This window comes from Crassostrea angulata, chromosome 4, assembly GCF_025612915.1.
Source record: "Crassostrea angulata isolate pt1a10 chromosome 4, ASM2561291v2, whole genome shotgun sequence".
NCBI lineage: Eukaryota > Metazoa > Mollusca > Bivalvia > Ostreida > Ostreidae > Magallana > Magallana angulata.
Window position 1 is genome coordinate 48439352 of NC_069114.1, and position 16233 is coordinate 48455584.

The 16233-nt window shown below is 31.8% G+C and overlaps 1 protein-coding gene across 1 annotated transcript in view; it reads right to left on the bottom strand.

Annotated features, from left to right (window-relative positions):
- Window positions 1–1721: 1721 nt before the first annotated feature.
- LOC128181239 (uncharacterized) overlaps window positions 1722–16233 on the bottom strand; it is a 48834-nt gene continuing 34322 nt past the window's right edge. Inside the window, exons 5-9 of the mRNA XM_052849551.1 lie at window positions 6990–7229; window positions 5015–5083; window positions 3938–4183; window positions 3603–3776; window positions 1722–3502 (exon numbers count right to left, since the gene is read on the bottom strand). Coding sequence (XP_052705511.1) covers window positions 3252–3502; window positions 3603–3776; window positions 3938–4183; window positions 5015–5083; window positions 6990–7229 — 980 coding nt within the window. The 3' untranslated portion in view covers window positions 1722–3251. The remainder of the gene's footprint in view (window positions 3503–3602; window positions 3777–3937; window positions 4184–5014; window positions 5084–6989; window positions 7230–16233) is intronic.

The following is a 16233-nucleotide window of genomic DNA, read 5'->3' on the forward strand; positions in this document are numbered from 1 at the left end:
TATACATAAAAGGGTCTGACACAATCATTACTAAATATCAATAAAATTGAGAAAGCTAACTCTCCCCTATTACTCGACTACGCAGTACATAATGAGTGGTAGGGTATCCATTAAGTACACAAATCAATGGATTTTTTTAAAAAAACGTGCTCTTGTCTTTAACAACAATACAGTTCTAAATTCAAAACTTCCAAAACTCGTAGGAAATTTAATTGAATAGGAATTTCCTAGTTTTATGCACATCTACACATTACGTGGTTAATATACGACATGGATTCACAAAATTCAATGATGTGGTTTAAGAGTAGTTGCGCTGACAAAGCGTTCATTACTTAATGCAATGTATGACAAAATTCTTAATTTAAAAAAATGAAAATTAATTCACAGAAAAAAAATATAATTGAAATTTACCTATTATATGAATATTTACACATTCTGTCCTAAATGCCTACAAAATTCAGAAAAATTGCAGCGGTTTTGGAGGAGTTGCGCGTACAAACAATCCATTACTATCTTCAATTAATGGCCAAATTTTTAAGTTCAGAAGAACACAAAATCCTAACAAAAATAATTGAATTTGAAATTTCCTGGTAATATGCATGCACACTTACACCTTGTGTCTTAAATACCTTCAAAGTTTCAGAAAATCCGTTCAGTCAAAACACTATACCCCTAGAAACTGATTGCATGGGGGTATAATTACTGATCGTCCTGTTTGCATGATTTATTGATATTTATTACTCGTGCCAATTATAATATATTAAAGGAATGGGTCTTCAGTTATGTTACTCTCATATAAGGGTAGACATTAGATTCATCCCTTATGATTTAATTTTTCTTTAAAAACTTATTTATTTTTAAAGAAATGACGCTTTTTGTAACCAATTTATTTGTGTATTGGGATTTATATGCTTTGCATGTGCGACGTGTAAGCCAGTTATGTTATTACGGTGTAGATAAGTTTGAACAGCCAATCAAAATGGCGTTGCAACTAGAGTTATACACCCGTACGTGCACGGGTTAAACTAAATGGACATGATTTGAGAAAACATGTTAAGAATTTTTGTCAAAACCATATGATCTTTGTTTTGTTTTTTTAATTATTTCTACCAGAACACTTTTCACACATGGGCTAAAATTGTTTGGTCAGAATAATTTAATCATATATATATATATATATATATATATATATATATATATATATATATATATATATATATATATATATATATATATATTCATATATTTATATATATATATCAACCCCCCAATTAGCAAATTAATTCGTTCGCGTTATCTTTCAGCACTTCTTCACAGACCGTCCGCTGCGTCGGACGAGATTTTTCTTTTTCGGGCTTGAAATCTTTAATACAAAGATGTAGCTGCCACGTTTCGATCCGGTGTTTATACATTCTTTAGTTTTTATATATTATTTTATTGTCCTGAAGAAGGGACGGGTTGTCCCGAAAATTTGACAATATTTTACTTTATTGTTCGTGTCGTTGGTTATTTTTAGTGCTTTTTTATATCTCATCTTATAACCGTGTATCTTTTGATCCGACACTATAGATAACGAGTGTTATTGGTTTGTTAGTGCTTCTTTTATATATATATATATATATATATATATATATATATATATATATATATATATATATATATATATATATATATATATATATATATATATAGCGTCCAATTACACCCCCTCCTCCACAAACTCACACCTCATATTAAAATATTAAAAGTAGATTCACTCCCTTTACTTAGCATCTAGCGGAAGCAAACAACCAAGGAGATTATAAAGTATGATTATTGAAGTTTCTATTTAGAACTTTCTTGAGTTATATTTGACGAGAATTAATTAATATTTAGTCAAGGAAGATGTTTATACTTTATTAAACAAAAGTAAATTATATCTCAATTTACCAATATTAAAGCACAAAAAATCAAGTACATATTTTTCTAAATAGAAGTATGGATATGAATATTCACAATAATTTGATTTATTATCATAAGGTGTTTTTTTCTTTCGATTTCAGGAATCTTTTGTATTCTGTAAATTCTTTATTCTTAGCAGGTACTGACTTAAGGAAGAAGGATTCATTCTTTGAGTATTATGAGGTGATAATTTCGGTCAGGGCGTGATCAAATATTAATCCAATAAAGCCCGAAGGGCTTTATAATAGATTTGTTCACGCCTGGACCGAAATTATCACCTTATAATATTCAAAGAATGATTCCTTATTACTTACATTTAAATCATTTTAAGCCATTGTACGATTAAATACTTAAATATAAATAAGCAAACCCCGTTGGCGCCACAATTTTACATCATTTGAGGTTATGGGTTATATAGTATAAAATCGATACGTAGTGTTATAACAGGCAAAGACAATGGAAAATGTAAATATATACGCAAATATACGAGCGCCGAACTTTATCTATTTAACAGCCGGAAAAAATTAAATAAACGAGCTTTTAAATCGCGAAGCTTGATATTTTACCCGGATTTTAATTACTTGTGTAGAATTAGAAAAGAAGATGGGGGAATAAGATGGCGCAAATGCCCATTCGGTTTAGTAGTGAAATACAATTTTAAATTTATTTTTCCCCAATTAAATCTATTCAAATATATTATAATACAACTTTGCAAAAGCAAAATTTCTAACTATAGTCAGTTTTTTATATAATTAACAATAAATAAGAAAAAAAATATTGTCGGAAATATTGGTAGTATCGAACCCGTAACATAAAAACCCTAAATACATAAGGTTAGCTTATGCCAGGTACTCTAACCACTGAGCCATTTCAGACACAACAAAGTGGGCTTTTTAAATATTGTGTGTGACTAAGGTCACGAACTATCGGACTTGTATTATTTTTTCAAAACGTTCAGTTGTTGGAATACAAAATGATATTTTTAATGTATAGTGGGTCATCTCTCCACGTTTTTGTTGATTGAAATCGGTTTGTTTTCCAATAGACCTTAATTAGACTATGAGAAAAATATGGAGCACAGACCCACTCTATAAAAGAAAATGCCTTATAGTTCTAAAAAATGACAGTATTTGCAGGTTTTGATACGTATACGCCTGTTTGAGTCAACATATTCCAAGTATTGAACATACCTATAGGTTAAAAATCAATGATTCGTTAAATATATATTGTTTTAAATGATTTAAAAAACCCATTAGATTTATTGATACTTTAATTTTTCAGTAGCCTGTCCGATCGCGTATGGGCATTTTTCACGCCTTATCCACCCATCTTCTTACAGTATTCTTGTTCTTCTCCACACAGAAGAAACGATTAGAGAAGGAGCAGGGGATTTCGTATAGTCCACCTTGTGGGCACGCGCTATCTAGGTCGTTTTGAACTCCTAAACAGCCGGTGTTTTCTGCTGGCTGACCAGGGCACCATTGTGAGGCAGGGATCATGGTTCCATCAATCCACTGGTATGTGTTGTTTCCAAGGTGTCGGGAATATACGTGAGTACTTTCTAAAATTGATGATTTTGACAATATGATAAAATGCCCGTGATGGTACGACAAACAGAAATATATTGCATGATCCTTTTTTTATTTTAACAACCATCTTACTTGCGTTGGTGACATTCATTAGGTGCATAACCTTTTGGTAATTTTCGGTTCCCATCATGACTTTCCCAACAGCCTCACATTTGTTTTTTGCCTCTTCATATGGATAAGCGTACATTGGTATCCAAATACAATTTTGATACTCTGGGAACCATTCGTCTCGACCGGTCTCACAACCTTAATTAGAGAAATTCAATCACTGCACCAAAAATACACTGCTTTATAAAGGAAATGTATCATCGTCGTCATCATCATCATCATCATCATCATCATCATTAAAAGCCCGTTGAAGCAAAGAGATGTAACAACTTTATATGTACGTGTTGAAACAAACTTACTGGTTGGCATCTTCTGAAAGAATTGGTTTCCAGTCACGTTTGAGATTCTTCTGAAGCCAATTCCATCGTACAAATCACATTCCGCTGTTAGGGTATTGCATTGGAAAAGTTGGCATAATTGCCTCAGCTGGCATTTCATTGCACACAAGGAAGCCGTGTGTTCGGTAAAAGACTGAGAGGGGTCTTCCGCTATCCCCCCATCCAGCAGACGAGGCACTGTTTTCCAGACATAGGGCCCAAAAATGTCTGTGAAGAAAAGTCAATTGTTCATATTTACCAATGTAATTATTTTTCATGTATTTCTTCTACTACGCCAGAGGTTTAATCAACATTAATAAGGAAAAATAGAGAAAACCCTTGATTTTTAATCGAATATCAAGATACCGTATAAAAGATAATTAGCGGGAGTAAATTTGCTTTTTTTCCTGCTTAAAGATGTATGGGTTTCTAATTTCTTTACAATTTTAAACATTTCGGCGGATATAGATTATTATCATATGCATTTCACAGAGAACCTGATTTTTACCATTTTTTCGCACAGTGATCTATGTACCATATATAAGTAAAGAAATAAAACGGAAGAAACAATAATGGCTTAGTATAAAGAATTTATATGTAACTAATTAAGTTATTGCAATAAATTCTTAAATCGATAGTCGAATTCCTCCGGGGGCAGCAGTATTGGTTAATGTCAAGGTTTAAATCTATACCTTATCAGGACGCTTGCATTGTACATGTAATGTCACAAATGTTAGCGTTTTACGTGAAAAGTTGGATGAACAGGCAGACAAAATGTAAGTACGGTCATTTGAGCTTTTAGATTAAAAGCCTGTCCAATTCGTTTATTCTACTGTGGATTAAGGTTAATTTATCCCCGATTGATGGAACGAATAAGTTACTAGTCAGATTAAAAGTATTGCAAGAAACTATTTCATTTCTTTGAAAAAAAAATTTTAAAAATAAAAAAAAAAAATAAAAAAAAAAAATAAAAAAAATAAATATATATATATATATATATATATATATTATATATATATATATATATATATATTAAAGATTACTTTGATGTTTATGTACCTTGACACCACTCATAAAATGGTTTTGGAGCAACCGGCATATATGGAACTGCATGGTAAATAAAGATAGCTTTAAAAGAAAGATATTAAAATGAGTCTTTTAATCATATATATGTAAGGTTATTGTTATATACCGATCTAACATGACACAAAACTTTAATTACAAGTGTTTTGAATGCTTCATACGGTATCATTACTACGCAAAAGGTAAGTCGTAAAAATAGAAATTCCTTTTTACAAAAGAATAATTTACATTATCTACGAGAGTTGATTCAAAAGTAATGTCACAGATGCGATAAAATCTGGCAAAGTCATCGTGAATTGACAAAAATGTCCTTTGAGATATCTACCTATTTCAATTCAGATCTGAAAATTTTAATGAATTATGATAATTATTTCTGAAGATATTTTGTGGAGCATGAGGTAAGGATAGTCACCTAATACTAGCGAGGTCATTTCTAAATCCTTGACGTTCTGGTAAAATTTCCTAATTTAGTACTTTATAAAAATTGGCCATGATGCTTTATTTACATTTTTTATCTTTTTTTTCATTAAGTTAATAATTACCTTTTATGCGATCGTTGGAGTAGTACATTAGATTATTTAATGTGCGATCGTTTGTCGAGGACTCTTCATAAAGTCAAGAACGTTTACGTAGCCTTATGATATAGCTAATGACATAAAAACTTAGCTTTATATTACTTCATAACGTATGTCTTCTAACTATTTAATTTATTTATTAACATGACATATGCTTTTATAAAATATTTGACCCACGTTAAAGGTACCCTTTCACTCGCTCTCAATTTTAGGTTGATGTATGAATTCCAGTACATTTTCTCGTGATTTCTATCTATAGAAGCAAATAATGCATTGTATCACTATTCGTTTAACTGGCCTTTTTATTCCTTGATCTAGAGACAAAAGGCATCGCGTATTTACCCGAAATGAACGGTCCTTAATTGTCTAAAACAGAAACAGTTTATAATATCTCTAATTCAAATTATTGTGTTTTGGGGACTGTTTTCAAATTTTGAAGCATGTTATTTTTTATATATACAAACCTTAAAAAATACGTAAATTCGTGACGCGGCGATGTCACGTAGATATCATGCTATAAACACTAATATCTTGTTAAGTGGTCAACAAAATTTATTATTTTTAATTATGAGTAATATTTTGATAAGGCAAATTATGAAGTATCATTTAAACAATACAGCACCTTTGAGAGGCGCGGTGCATAGTGTGACATTACTTTTGGATCAACCCTGGTACTAGAACCGTTAGGTTTACATGAAAAACTAGGTTTACATAAAAAACAATAATTGAAATTCCTGACAAAAACAGAAAATACATGTACCGTGATTTGAAATTACATAATTTGGTGCAAAGTTATTATCGATTTTTGATTGCAGCGGTCGACATTATTTCGTTGACAATCTTGTTTCCTCCATTCTGTATTATTTCATACATTTTAAACTATAATTATTCGACTTAATATCAGGAATATATGGCAAATACACACATTTTGAATTTGTTTAACATTAAGTATTTTATTTCAGAAGAAAAAATATTGTTAATGGCTATCGAAAAATGATAATTGAAGGTATATTGGCGAGACCTGATTGAAACAGGTTAATATGAAATACAGTGAAAACGGAAACATTTTGAAACATCCCGAAAAACCAAACAAGCCCACACGAGAGCCAATACGATTTCAATATTAAGCTCAACTATGTCAGGATCTGATAAGAATCAGTAATGTAAAAAGGTTAAAAGACTAAAAGAGCATTATGAGTGTTATCTTGACTTTCATTGCATATATCTATATGTGACTGTCAGAATATTAAACTCTGCATGTTTTTCTACTTTATATGTAATAAGCTCAAATGGAGACCTTCAAGCATATTTTCTAACAGGTGCGTGGTTTGAAACGTTAAACAAAAATTTGATAAAATTACTAACAATGTGATTACCTTTGTGCGAAAAATGGGTTGCTCCCCTTGAGAAATAACATCTGGATGTTGGTGTTCTATAGATATATTCCATGCAAGTAGATACATATACATTGTGTTCGACACCAAAACACCTCGAATCACGCAAGCAGGAAGTTTTGCAATTTTCAATAGTTGAATGAGATCTCAATTGACAAATTCCAATCATTTGGGTATTTTTTAGAGAACCAATTTCAGTAAGTGCAAAACAGTCGTTTAGATCTAGAAAAGAAACAAAATAGAACTTGTATTTAATAAAAAGTTTATTAAAGTTTTTTGAACGAATATCTGGCTCATATACATTAAGACCCCGTTTGCGGTAGATAAACACAATACAATAAATGTAAACTGTAAAGATGCATGTTCAAATTAAAATCACCAGTCTGAAGTGCTATAACGTTTAATTTTTTTTTTTAAACTTCAAACTAAAGATCATTTTGTGCATGATAAAAAAAAATGTTTGGATATGGTTCGAATTCCAGTCTTTAGATGAAGTTGTAGGATTAAAATGCCGGGTTTTAAAACAAAATTAATAATTCGTGTATGGTAATAGCTTTTTTTTTCCATTTCGAGTTTCATGTCTGTATTAACTAACTTGCAGGATAAACTAAATTTGAAACAATTTTTCTTCGATGTGGATTTGATCTGTTATCTCAAACAACGAAAGAAATCACACAAAGATGAAGCTAGAAGCCACTTGCGGCAACCACTAGCCCGTAGAGGCTAGCAGCCAATAAAATCATCAAAGTACGAAGAGAACTTGAACTAAAATTATTTTTTTTTACTTTTTAATCGACTTAGATATGTCATTAATAAGGTAATAAGGTACTCTCGGTTCTTGGATGTTTTTCCTTACTAGATATAAGTGGCTACTAGCTTTAGGCTGGTAGGCAACGCAACAAAAACACAGAACCTTGCTTTTATTTGCACTAAGAGCAGAGAGCATCAACTTGGTAAAAAAAAATCACAAAAACAAATGGCATATATTGGGTCATGCAAGAAACTATACTTTACTAGTAGTTTCAAGACAACACTACTCTCCTAAAAGTTGTTTCTAACGGAGCACAATTTATGTTGATTCACAGGCTAATAAACGTTCGGAATGTTATATGCAAATAATATAGTACAGTGAAATTGAAGACACGTTTTGTTCTTCAATAATACTCGTACAGCGTAAAGCAATAGTACTATTATTTGCCATTCGTAAGATGTGAAACTAGTAGACACTCTGTTTATTACAAACTGTATGGATCACTATCGGTGTCATTTTAGTAGTGTGCTTATGTATGCTTTTTCATTCAAGGTTTGGGGTGTAGGATTTCAACTAATGCGAGTGTCCAAACATTTTTTGCGACAAAGCTGGACAAGGACGGACGAGGTTCCGGATAGTCTACGACCTTGGAATGGACGAAGGTCCGATATGGACGAACTAACAACCGGAAGTGCTGATTTGGCGACGTTGACACGTGATGATGCAGTTATGTAGTGGCGTGGATGCGGGGAGACGTATTGGCGTGGAAACGTGGTGAGGCAGTGACGTGGAAACGTTGTGATGCCTGCGCATTGGTGTGGTGACGCAGAAACGAGGTCGCGCAATGATGTTGTGACGTAGAAGAGAAGGGTCCGCAACTATTGGACGTCATTTATGCAATGAACTTTTTGTTAGATTGTTTTTTATTTTGTTAAGTAAATAGTTTTATTTTATATAAATTAAACAAACAAAAACTAGAAGCTGTCATTAGACAGAAATACCCGCTGCAAGTGCCCCTAAATAACACTGTTTTGTACCTGTTTTAGTAAAAATGAAGGCCACATGCAATTTCCAGTAATTTTTGAAAATAATAATTTTCATAAAGGGTGAGATCCTATCCCATAATACACATGAGCGGCCCTTTACGTACAATTTGGTGTTGAACCGTTTGCAGGTGAATTTTAAGTTAATCAATAATCAATAATCTTAACATTCATGTCATAGAAAGTATGGTCTTTATAATTATTACAAACAAATTAAATTATGTCGCCTCCCCTCGGCGGTTGCCGGCTTTAGATTTGCGTTTGTGTGCCAACATCATCGTGCATGTGTGCAAAGATTTAGAGAAGGGGTGGAAGTGAGGGGTCCTGACCCTCCTCCCCCTTTGAAAAACTCATTTATGTTAATAATAAAATTACCAAAAATACCCCTCGGACCCCTATCCCACCTGGGAATAGTTTGATGAAAACAAATAAATAATAGCATTTTAAAAATGATCAACTACAATGCATAAATTTATTTAGATAATCATGGGGAATATTAAATAAGATATAATTACATGTATGTGTACTTCTAATACTTATTGAAACAAGTCTTCTTAAAATATTAATTTAAATTACATTTCATTTTGCCTTAAAGACGTTTTTAAGCCCCTTTCACAATTGGCGCACGACCATTTTACACCACTTTGCGATCAATTTTTTTTAGCTTCGCACGAGCTCTCGCATACGTTGCACGAGCTCTCGCATTCGTTGCATACGTTTTACTGGTCCCATCAAGTCTCCTCTGAATAGTGGACATGCACACTATTCAGACGCGACCGAACGCGATCCAAATTATCGCAGTGCAACGCACAAACATTAGTACGAACGTTTTACAACGTTTTGTGTACTCGCAAGAGTGATACACGATTTATAAAGATCGTAAGATAAATCGTTGGTGTTTATATATGCGTCTGTTTTGCGACCATGAGACTGTTGTTCAACGTGTCTCATGTAATCTTGCAACGTTTTACTATAATTGCACGACTTATCAGTCTCAATATGCCATGCTTTGATACTAGTATATATATACCCTGTATAAGTATTTCTGTTTCAGAACAAAATTTTAAATATACATTTATTCCATGATGGTAAGGGAAAGACATGTATGAAGATTTATTTCCTAAAGAAAAATCATATTTCCCGAGGGCTTTGCCCGAGAGAAATTTGTTTTTTTCTGGGGAATTTAAATCTTCATATTCCCTGAACATTAATGCAATAAACGTTTTATTATACCAAGCAACATATGATTACACAAAATACTTTGATTTCTAATAATGTTTGACTTTTCAACAGTCGCAACATTAACGTCCTGATTGTTTGATTTTCCATGTAACTGTCTCACTTTCATAAATCATAGATAGTTAAGTTGGTTCCCAGATAGAATCATAATGATTAAATATTTTTGATTTAATCATATTTGTCTACATCGTATGCTCATATCGGCTTTTTTCATTCCTATGACATCGCCCTGTCACGTGACTTTCTAGACCAATCAGTTATAATAGAATAATCATATTGAGGTATACCGGTAATAATAAATGCTGCTGCATATCGGTATCTTCTTGGGCTGCATCCTTTCTCGATTTCAACTATGTCTACTGAATATGGGCGGTGTATATACCCCCTCTGACTCTTAACTCAGGGTTTCAGTTCTCAAATCCGGATAGTTAAAAAAGTTCAATTTCATGAGTAAAATTTGTTTTAATTACAAAAGGTATTTATGAAATGAAATATTATTGATATAACAAGCGATTTTTTTACTAAATTACGGAATTAGGCTCTGACAAAGTTTGACTTTTAGCAAAACAGAGGAAATTCGGACGAAATTTTACAGATTTTGTTTTTAACTGAAATATTTTTGGTAATACTATAATATTTAAAGTTTAGATTTTATTCGCTGTGTAGAAACGGACAAGGGTAACGCACTTCATCCTAGTCCAAGATAGCGAAAGCGAAGCACGCTTCAGATTTTTTCGCACAAGTATTCACCTTTTCTATGGTTGATTCTAACAACTATTGCGCAGTATATGTTGGCCGGTGTTAGTTTTGAATGTCCACTCGTAAATCTGTCTTAAATTGCTCGTATTTGTAGAGATAACGTGTGCCGAAGATTTGCTCTAAACTAGGGTAAAGTTGATGAAGCGATATTTTGCGATCAGGGTAAAGTATTTTTGTGACTAGGGTAAAGTTACTTGTATAACATTTTTATAATATTAAAATAGTTTGACTTTGTAACTGCTTTTAACAATTTTTAAAATTGAAATATACTTTTTTTCGATATCCATTACTGCTACTGTCGTTTTAAAAGTCGTCCCCCCGACTGAAGGTATTTTTTATTAAGGTATCGGATGTACAAATGAGACTGAGGTCTCGGGATTTTCCGTTATGATCTCGGTAGACTACGAAGATAGGGAGATTGGAATAATTTTTTTTTGAAAATGTCAAAATACATTTATTTAACATAATAAATAGTAAGAATTCATGAATGTATAAAATAAAGCAAGAAATTCATATTATAATTTGCCGTTGTATGGCATAATTGTTTTTCCCCATGGCGCATTTGCGCGATATCGTGAAGAAAAAAATAAAAACATTATATTACACCTGTATTTTTCATCTACATATATTATGTTAAACAAATTAAGTGTTATTCGAACGTTTGTTAAATTGGGAATATAAAACATGATTTCATATATTTTTTTTAAAACTACATGTACAAACCCTAAAATGTACTTTTTCACCACGTGCACACTCTCGCTAAACGGCGATTCAATCGAAGCACTTAACAAGCGCTTTTGAAATTTAATTATTCACATAATTTATAGGGGTGCCCTGTTGTAAATTTTGATTTTACTTGGTGTGTAAATTTGTATTTATATCAACAAAGAATAAAATTCAAATTTAAAAGCATTCCGCGGGATGCTATGGAATCCAATGATTATTATGTTTTTCTTTGATCTTAATAACCGCGTGAGGATTATTCTCCGTACATAAAACCCGGAAAAATTGAAAACTACGAGAAGATACGCATAACGAAATAAAAATGAACTTTCCGCAAGCTATCACTGTTTTGTGATTTTTTTTTTATCTTTAAAACATTGTTTTGGAAAGAACAACATAAATGCTTTAGATTTCAGACCCACCATCTGTATAACGGGCGTATATTTTCTAGCTTAATTGCTTGGACAAATTAATTGTAATCATTGTGATTAAACATTTTGTTACTTTCCGTAAAGAGGGTTGACAAGAGTTAATAAGAGTAAATAATACCATGTTAAATCATCTTTTTTTTCTTCTCTCGCATTTCATACATTATGAACAGGATTATTTTTACTCTTTTACTCACTTTATCAAATCAAATGCATGCGTTTTACAACATCACAGTGCCCCTTATAGTTGATTCAAATTTCCAATGAAAGTAATAATTTGTAAACCGAATAAAACATCTTGAGGGATTGCGTATTTGAATATTAATTGTATGAAAACATTATAGATATTTTTTTTTTTTATATAATTTATTTCTTTTTCAAAGAAACAGACATGCAAAACAGACATTCAATCACACACACACACACACACACACACACACACACACACACACACACACATGAATAAGCACTGAAATTTATTATTTTGTGGTTACTTGCTTACATGGGAAAAAAATTAAGATATCAGCAGCCAAGATATCTTTCCAACTATCCCATAAGTTTTCAAAATATTGTAGTTTACCAGTTTGTATTGCAGCATATCTTTCAATATCGTATTTTAGTTTTAAGTGACAAAGGAAACCAATCAAACATCATAAAAATCTTGTATGACCTTTACACCATTCTTGTACCAGGTTTTTATGAAAACATATTTATTTGCTATGAGTATTTTTGAATTGTACCACACCGGAGAATTTAAAAGATTATCTTTTGTCTTTGGGTGATCAATATAGGTAATAATAAAACATAACCATGAATTTAACACATCTTTCCAAAAATCATTGTTTACCTTGTGTAAAAATTCAATTACAAAACTATCACCAAAATTAAACACATTATAGATATTCTTAATAGAAGCTTCCGTTTCAAAATTGTCTTATTCTTTTGTTTGTTGAAAAAAAAATACAAGTTTGAGTAAAAGATTGGTACAGTGTTTATTGTTTTCTATGAGTTAAAGGAGCATGGTCACAAAGCTTTTGTTTACATTTTGAATGTTGAAGTAAAAATTCCAGTTTTAAACCTCAAATGAATGTGTTAATCGTTAGTAACTGTTTATTTACGTTTAAAATGAATAAGAAGATAGACAAATTAGCTTGAAAAAGATTTTTTACTGGTATATTGAACCCATGTAAACAAAAACAGGGCACGAGCCTTGTTTCTATGGTGAAGAATTGTGAGCCCTGTATCTTGCTTAAAACTCATCGACTGGCACCCAAATTTTATTTGATCATTAGAAATGCATTCCTAAAGCATTGTAAATAATAAAAACAGAAAAATAAAATTTCAACCAAAATCGTGACCATGATCCTAAATGTTCCTAATGAATCCTCATTAACCTGATGAAACATTTTACAAGTTTCTTGCACGCTTTCCTTGTAAGGTTTTACGTGCCTGATGTGACCCGCAATTCACGGCTTCGCTGTAATGGTAAAAAATACTTCTTCCTGAATGAAAAAGCTTAAAATTTAAATTTTTAACTCTCAAATTACAAGTTCTTAATCGTAAAGTATAGACTAAAATCAAATTACATGGTATCGGGAATATGCGTTAAAGTACATGATTGCGAGGAAGGGGGTTAAAATCGCGCGATGTAGACATGGTCATTGTAGAACACAAATTTTGTTAATAGCGTTTTTTAATTTTTTATTTATTAAATATAAATCATGTATACATATATGTCTTCGTCAGACGTCAACTAGCAAAACGTGTATTTTAATTGTGTATTTTTCAGAGTTGTGGTGTTTTACGCAATGGGTTGTCGATTTGCTAGAAGAGTGCGTTTCATATCTACAAAAATAATAGCCCGTTAGGATAGACCCTGAAAAGTATATTTTATAAAGAAGACATTTATACTCTTTATAAGAAATTCCTTAAAGCGTTACCCTAATCACGTTTAAAGTTTTAAAAATCTTTACCCTAGTCACGAACTTACTTCACCCAAATCATAGTCGAAAATTTTCTTTGCTCTTACGCTATTGTAAGGAAATCTTCTGCAAAAGTTTTACAATTGTTACGGTTATACGCTTCAAATCGTATAAATTAGTGGGTTTATTTCGTCATACAACCCCGACAAATGCGTAAATTAATTGTAAAACAAGTATTCCTTTTAAAAGAATGATCGGCACTAATGATATATAGATAGCTAGAAGCAATCAACATGATCAGTTTGATGTAAAATAGTCAAAAAAGTACTGTATTTTTACAAAATATAGAATAATTTGAATCTGTACACCATAATTTCATCATTATAAACCGTCAAAAAATTTAATTTTGAAATAAATTTGTGGAAAGCCGTTCGTTAACTCCTTGTCTAGTTTTATATTTTTAATGTAATTATTAAATGTTAATGTATCTTGTTCTTCTTCAGAATACTGAGTAGGGCTCTTCAAAGAGCATTAACACGTATACAAAGAAAGTGTTGTATTAAGATAATTTAATGCGACTATAAAACATTGAATGCCATCATAACTTGCTATTGAGGTCGCATTATAACGTAACCTTGTTTATAAATCAAGCAGTCTTCCTAGCTACTGTTATGCAACATCAATAGATCGAGGTCATTTCATGGAGCATCTTCTTATGATCAAGGTCAGTTCATCGAGGTTAACTGCATTACTGAATGAATCTTTCGATCGAAATTCTTACGCGTGAGACAAAATGTATTAACAGGTCGAACTGTATTTAAGGTATGTTTGCATCTCTTATTGAAATAAAACTGAGTAAAATGTAATATTAATACTAAACCAAACTTCAAGTTTTTATAAGAACTACTTATGCAAGCGGAATGTGTGCGCACGTGGAAGCATTTGCCGGGTCCTCATATGGACACAACAGTGATCGGCCGAAGCCGATCACAATAATCGAGGCGTGCTCCCCTATCGCCATCTTGGACTAGGGTAAAGTGCGTTACCCTAGTCCGTTTCTACCCAGTGTTATTTGTTTAATTTTGCATATTTTCTGTTGGTTTTATCTTTGCTTTTTCGTTTAGAGAATCGTATGGCACACACTACAAAAATATTGAAAAATGCTTAAAAATGATAAAAGACACCATATCTCAAAGTTTTGATCATTGACCTCATATAAGTTTATGCCAGCAGAGAAAGGTCAATATACTTAGTTTAATACTATAAATGTTTGAGCATTATCATTATTCAGTTTTTTGTTATATTGAATAAGAAATGGGTAGTAATTTGAAAACTGATAGGGAAATTCAGACTAGAATATCTATAAAATTGTGAAAGAAAACTTAATGCTTTGTATCTATTTAATGTCACTATCATTATTAAACTGTATTTCATTTGTTGAAGTGTTAAGCAGTTTGTATTATTTTCAGAATTAAGAGAATTCCAATCATAGTGTAAATCTTTATAGATTTTTCTTAAATTTTCAAAAAATATTCAATGACCATTAACTCAAAAAGTAGGTCATTGACCTATTTTTTGAAAGTGAAAAATAACACTACCATGTAAGGTCTATAACACACAATAATTGGTTTTTCATTATCATCAGTGGATTTTTTTTTCATTCTGAGTAAACGTCATCCTTAAATCAGAATAAATAAATAAAAATAACGATAGAATATCTTTTAAAATAATGTAGATCATTATTTTTTGCAAGATGATTTCATAATTTTTAAACCTATTATTTATTACATTAAAGTAAATGATCATAAAATGTTTCAGTTGAAGGTAAAATTACGTAAATGAGATGAACAGCTGTTTTTAAGAATATGGACTAGAGAGATAGCATAATAGTGGTCATCAGTTTGTTACAGATTTTCGAGCGGAATTAACTAAAATTTATATTTACTGTAAGACAAAGATTAAGACAATATTTTCACATTTTACATATTTAATATTGTTTGAATTGATACACATTGAAAGTAATTGTCCTAGTATGGGAACTGGTAAGGTCCTTCACTGTAGTCTATTGCCACTTGGTCTTGACAAGAATGGACTGGTGAGGTCCTCCAATAGACAATGTTCTCTACTGGCCACTTGGTCTACACAAGACGTCACCAATACTCGGCCACCATCGATGAAAGTGGTTTACACAAAAGATGGAACAAGGGACCTCAGAAAAAGCCAGTACCAGGTTCACTTCAGAGTTAGCACACAGCTATTTATATTAACAAAATGCATAGTGACTGGATGGTATGCACGAGAGAAGTTTAAGTGCGTCCTTCCCTCTGGACTGCCGCGTCCAAACTGATACTGCACGGACTG